Genomic DNA, 6,539 nt, shown 5'->3' with positions numbered 1-6,539 from the left:
GCTAAAATTGCTTGTGTTAAGACAATAAACTCCATTATGATTCTACACAACACATAAACCAAAAATAAGGTTAAGAATGATTTCCAACACTGAATTTCACACCACAATTACCTTCCCAGATTTTGTCACCAAGTTTCCAATTCCACTTTATTTGGTACATTAGTACAACTTCGGTAGAAACATACAGACAAACATGACGTACAAGTTGAATAAAGTGAGAAGGCCTATGTCAGGTCATACTGTACATTAAGGTCTGACTGTTAGACGAGAGCAGTGCAGTGTCAGCTCAGAGGAGGCGGGTCAGAGGCCCAGTCCGTCTGCAGTCATTGGGTGTCACAGAGCACCGTCGCATTCTTTGAGAGCCACACACGGATGCTATTGGACGAGAGAGGCGTCGAGACAGAAGGTGTGCGCTTGTGTGTCATCGGGAGTGGCAACCCCCCCCCCCCAGACGTGATGCCATGGCGATGTCTGTTGGCAGATGTGACATCAGAAGGCATGCGGCTGCGTGACGCTCTCTGCCTGCCGTCAGAGGGCGTGCGGGGAAGGGGCGGGGCCCAGTATGAGAGGAGAGAGGCGCAGCAGGGCCCGCACTGGAACGCCCAGCTGGCTGAACCGCAGCAGCAGCTCAGGGAAGGAGGGGATTCCTGGCAAAGCGGGGAGAGACAGGTGGAGGAGGAGGAGAGACCAGCAGGGGTGAGATTCAACTGGGGGTCCTTGTCAAAGTTCTAAGAAACAGACCAGACAATCTAGAATTTTGATGGGTGCTTTTGGACAGAATTGGATGGGTTAAGGAGTGGGGTGGGGGGCTGATCTGTGTGTTATCTACATTGTCGTGTCATTTCAGCCCAAGGCCGGTCTTACCTTCCAGAGGACTGTGGTGGAAGCTTCTGAGGCAGGGAATGGAGTGGTAGACCAGGAAACAGGCCAGCATGGTCGACTGTCTGCCCTCTGCCAGGGGCTGGTTCCTCAGATACGCACGCAGCACCTCACTATTATCTGAGGGGAGGGAGAAAGAGGGGACAGAACATTTACAAACTCGCGCTCAAATATACATTTGTGTGTATATATATATATATATATTTTTTTACTATTCTTGGTGGAGAAGAGAACAGGAGCACAAACGCACGCACAGTGTCTCACAAACGCACGCGCACACACACATTAAATTTAAATTTAGTCATTTAGCAGACGCTCTTATCCAGAGCGACTTACGGTAAGTACAGGGACATTCTCTCCGAGGCAAGTAGGGTGAAGTGCTTCGCCAAAGTACACAACGTCATTTGGCACGGCCGGAATCGATCCAACAACCTTCTAATTACCAGCCCGACTCCCTAACCCCTCAGCCCCCCCCCCCCCCCCCCACACACACACACACACACACATTTTGAATGCGCGTGTGGTGCTACGAAGCCACACCCACCTGCCAGCCAGTGGTCAAGGGTCCCATCAGCGGTGTTCTTCATGACGGGCAGGAACTCTGAGCTGAGCAGCGCCCCCCCGCCCTGCCCCCCCTCCCGGACTCGGCCCTGCAGCGTGCGGCTCTCACACATCTCCAGCACCAGCCTCGTCTGCCACAGGGCGAACGTCTCGCTGGGCTCGCCCCTCCGCAGGCTCCGGACCGCCTACACGGGAGGGAGGGAGACGAGGGCAGCACGGACCACGGAAAGGGAGCACGCATGCGGTCAAATCAAGCTGATTCAAATTGTGTTATATATATGTATATGTATATATATGTATGTGTGTGTGTGAGTGTATATGTATAGCCCTTTTTACAAGCAACGTCACAGCGGATTTCACATACGCCCTCAGAACTACACCTACACCAACCTAAAGTAGGTGGTATAGGCTAACCTAAACCTACGCGTGTTGTGGTCTCACCTGGTCGATGGCGATGTAGGTGGGCAGCATCTCGGGGTTCTCCTGGGTCACACACTCGTACAGGATGGCCGAGAACAAGGCCAGCGTTTCCTCTCTCTGGAGAATGGCAGGAACGAAAGAGGGATGTGCAGTGGGTGACTTCAATCAGACCCAAGGTGACTGGCTTTAAATGTAATGCATTGAAATATGTAAGGTGCACTTTGGTTTGCTCAACTCATCTCAAGATGAGAACATATGAATTTGTAGAAAGATAAAGATCCTGATGATTTATGTGTTATTAACTTAAATTGAATAATCAAAGAAAATCTTTTAATAATTGTCTATATCCAGCAACAGCCATTATGTACACTTTGCCGGCCCGACCTTAATAAAATGGACTTCAAGTGATTATTAAAGTGGATTCTTCAAGAAATTCTCTGGAGAGGCAATTTTCTAATCTATTCTGAGGTTTGTGTCTGTCTGTAGGGGGTCAAACATACACTGAACCAGCATGCATAGCAATCCACCATAAGCCCTCTACCAACAATCATCCTGTTTTTCACAAACGTACATTTTTCATGCCGTCCGAGGCCTTGCAGAAGTACTCGGCAAAGGAGACCAAGGCAGGGTCGGAGGTGAAGGTGGAGATGGCCTCAGGCTGGGGAGGAGAAACACAGGCAGTATGCACAGACAGTTCAGCACTGCAGATACTGTGGGTCCTGAGGGGCTGGAAGGTTCTGCACAACTTATTATGGTCTGCTTTGGATAAAACCATCCCTTTCATCATCATCATCATAGATAGGGGGAGGAGGGGGGGGGGGTTGCTGTAGGCTGACAGGCAGATTGACACTAGGGCAGTAGCATACAGGGACATAATACACAGGCCGTCAATCACACTACCCAGTCCGACCTCATGTAGGGTTCAAAGCCCCACGGCGACAACACTGCTGGTTCCACAGGGATTGGACCTCAATAGGGCATTTTTTTTATTGGCTGTTCCAAGATTCATTCATGATTCCCCCTCTCCCTGCGTGGGTCAATACAGACATGGAGGCTCATTAGCTTTGTATCGATCGGCTATGTGTTGGACAAATGATGCCAAATTAGTGTGTTGGCATTGTGTGTGTGTGTTCACCCAAAAGCTGTTTCTATGAGTGTCTTGATCTTAGCTTTACAAAGAGGTTTATTGAGTTTAAGGTCTGGATTTAGAACACCACACTGTTGAATCACTATCAAACATGATCTTGACCAGCACTACTACTGTTTCAAGGGTATGTAGTCACGTATTCAACTTCTTTTTCCGGACCATCGAAAAACAATTAATAAAACCTTGTGTTTTATGGTTTAGCACCTGGTCTTTGCAAGCTACTTCCTGTGTAAAGCACACTAAAGCCAACTGTTGCTTCTTGTGCTTATCACAACATTCTTATCACATGCAGTATCTTCACATTATCGGGCCAGTTCAGCTGGGCCTTAAAGTCAAGTCAAGCTAGGCTGCAGGGTGAAGGGAGACCACAAAATAACTTCTGGGTCTGAACTGGCACAAAGTACAGAGGTTTGTTGGCAGGATGATGGGGAAAATCCCAACCAGTGTGGGATGTGGCTGTTCAGTGGGAGCCAGGAAGCATGTATTCCTGTGCTGCGTAGTACCTTGAAGGTGCGGACTTCAGAGTTCCTGTTGTTGACGCTGGGGGCGAGCAGGCTTTTCCAGCCGCGCGGGTCGTCCTTGTAGGGCAGCTGGCCCGCACGCAGCTTCACATACAGAACGCCATCTCTGGAGAGGATGGACCTGGGGACAGATGAGGTTCCCTCTCTGTTTTAAAAATACATCTCAACATTGCACTTTTATACCGCCACACAAATACAGTAGACAATTAAAAATACATTTATATATACACACACACACACACCCACTTTATCTACATAACTAATGGAACTCAAACAGATTTTTTACCAATATCCCAGTTGACGCTGGTACTTACTCTAGATGCTGAGTTCCTTTACTGAGGTCTATGGACAGCTCCCAGTAACGAGGGCCTTTCACCTTAATCTGAGCAGACGAAAAAAGCACAATGACAAAACTCCACCGCCAACTCTGCAGGCTGACTGTGTGCTCCCCAGAGGACGAGCGCACCTGGGCTGCCTCAAGGACTACATGTTCATGGAGCGCTGAGGAAACTTTACCCGTGAGAGAAGCTGCAGTTCAGGCAGCATGGTGGGAGCCATCAGCTCCACAGTGGTCTCCTCGTACCACTGGCTCTCCTGGAGACACACAGCACACAACACTGTGACACCTCACAACCATATTACAGAGTGTCTATGTCGGAGTCGGATGGCTGAACGGTGAGAGAGTCGGGCTAGTAATCAGAAAGTTGTCGAATCGACTCCCCGCTGTGCCAAATGACGTTGTGTCCTCGGGCAAGGCACTTCACCCTACTTGCCTTGGGGGGAATGTCCTTGTACTTACTTTAAGTCACTCTGGACAAGAGCGTCTGCTAAATGACTTAACACACACCTCTATACACACACACTTCATACACCCCCCCCCCCCCCAACCGTTTTTCATGATTAAAAATGTTACTAACACACACGCACTGATATATACAGTCACATTATTAGTCATATAAATAGGGGTTGGATGTTAACGGCATGTATGAAGTATATATACACCAACACATACATATATAACGAGAGAGAGAGCTTCATTTTGTGTGTGTGTGTGTGTTTGGGATTGTGCACGTGGGATATAAAGTGTGTGTGATTGGTGCTAACAGCAGCTGGTCTCCCCTCTGCTGTTCCAGGTAATTGAAAGAGGGAATGCTGGGAGGATAGACGTCCTCCACAACCAACCTTCAACGGCCCTTACACACACGTCCAGACACACACACACACCGACACACACATCCGCCCCCTATTTATGACTAATGATGGGACTATTATACAGAAAACAACAGCAGAAAGAGGAACTAAAATGGAAACCACACCAAGCGTACAATCATTTCAAAGAACCGAAATGTTTCTGCTGAATATTTGAAAGGCACACTTTTGCTTTGTGGGAAGTTCTTGATGGGGTGGCGCTTTTGCTCTGCATGCCAAGATGGTGATAATGACTGGTGACCATCGGAGCCTCTAGGGTTCACCTTACAGTGCTTTCAGAAAGACTCTTGGGTTAGCGGAGTCCAAAAAAACATCTGCTCCAAAATAAGCTTTGTGAATCTGTTAAGTTTTTACGCCTGAGGCAATGGCTTTTTTAATTGAACCAGGAATCTGGGCCATCCAACCACAGAGTTAGCAGTGACCATATATACAGCATGGCCATGGTATTTCTAGATCATTCTAACTCTGGAAGTGGTGGAGGAGCCAGACTAATTCCAGGTGTGTTGAACTTTTCAGTTGTGGCTACAATTAGCATGGAAGCACTGGGCTAATTCTTCCAGGCTGTGTCGTGACCAACCTAGGCCAGATGTGGTCGGCGATTGGCTAGTTTACATTTACATTAAATTTTTTCTTATCCAGAGCCACTTACAGTAAGTAGGTCACCAAGGACACAATGCCATGGCATGGCAGGGAATCGATCCGACAACCTTCTGATTACTAGCTCGACTCCCTCACCGCTCAGCCATCTGACTCATCCAACTTGTATCCAACTTTACCTTGTATGTAACGTCCAGCAGGGCGTAGCAGGGCTTCAGGGTGTCCACGTCCACCGGCACCAGCAGCCGTGGCTCTGCCGCCAGCACCCCGAGGTGGCGCAGAGCCTGGAGGTGGTACCTGGGGGTCAAAGGTCAGAGTGTCCTGGAGGGATCCCACAAGGATGGAAGGAAGGTCACAAGCTGACAGATGCAGGGCCGGAGTGAGGGGGTTGCAATGTTACCTGTTGTCGGTGCTGTGGGCAGGAAAGTGTGGGTAGAGGGCGCAGAGCAGGGCAGCGATGGCAGAGTTGGATGTGCTTAGAGTGTATCTGGTAGAACAACAAGATAACAGTGCATATTCCTTTTACTAAGCGGACACTTTCATCCAAATGTTGCATACAGCACGGGGGGGGGGGGGGGGGGTTAACCTTCAGTCTCTGTTCTGCAGTCTTATGTTGCTAACCAAACAAGTCCCACACACTACGACACTAACTCTAAAACTCCGGAACAGAAAAGCACCCCCAAAAATATACTGTACAAATAAACTGTATTTTATTTGCAAACAATGGAGTTCCCTTTTTAAAACAGTGGTATATTGTTATGCTAGCTGACGTCAACTTATCTTACAAAAAGCCCCACTTAAATCTAATAGCAGGGGGGGGGGTTAAGTGTGTGCTTGGCCTGGTTCACACAATAATGGTGGTTTGGAGAGGGAAGGCACTTGTATGGGCTGGTCCAGGTGACGGACTCGCTTTGCCCTCCCCCCAAAAAACGGACGCTCGAGAGATTACTCTTCAACCCATCAACTGCCAATCACCCGGTCTCCGTGGCAACGGCCAAAGACAATTGAGTGGGTCTGTAGCTGTATCTGGCGAGGTGCTCTGCTGAGAGACGTGCGTTACCAGCACAAACAGGAGCTTGGTGACAAAACGAGACCAACTGCCGGAACTTGTTTGATCGACACTGGTCTCTCTGTGGGCTAAGAAGGAACTTCCTCTGGCGGGTTGAACACCAGACCAAACCTGCAGCATTTAAATACATGAAAAC

General features: G+C 48.8%; 1 protein-coding gene across 1 annotated transcript in view; it reads right to left on the bottom strand.

Annotated features, from left to right (window-relative positions):
* Positions 1-117: 117 nt before the first annotated feature.
* Positions 118-6,539, bottom strand: part of anapc1 (anaphase promoting complex subunit 1) — a 28,759-nt gene continuing 22,337 nt past the window's right edge. Inside the window, exons 39-48 of the mRNA XM_084709753.1 lie at positions 5,735-5,821; positions 5,514-5,631; positions 4,045-4,122; positions 3,843-3,910; positions 3,511-3,649; positions 2,432-2,518; positions 1,882-1,977; positions 1,424-1,625; positions 865-999; positions 118-647 (exon numbers count right to left, since the gene is read on the bottom strand). Coding sequence (XP_084565879.1) covers positions 529-647; positions 865-999; positions 1,424-1,625; positions 1,882-1,977; positions 2,432-2,518; positions 3,511-3,649; positions 3,843-3,910; positions 4,045-4,122; positions 5,514-5,631; positions 5,735-5,821 — 1,129 coding nt within the window. The 3' untranslated portion in view covers positions 118-528. The remainder of the gene's footprint in view (positions 648-864; positions 1,000-1,423; positions 1,626-1,881; positions 1,978-2,431; positions 2,519-3,510; positions 3,650-3,842; positions 3,911-4,044; positions 4,123-5,513; positions 5,632-5,734; positions 5,822-6,539) is intronic.

Source organism: Hypomesus nipponensis, chromosome 11, assembly GCF_054491055.1.
Source record: "Hypomesus nipponensis isolate SF chromosome 11, ASM5449105v1, whole genome shotgun sequence".
Lineage (NCBI taxonomy): Eukaryota > Metazoa > Chordata > Actinopteri > Osmeriformes > Osmeridae > Hypomesus > Hypomesus nipponensis.
This window is presented reverse-complemented; position numbering and strand designations above follow the sequence as displayed.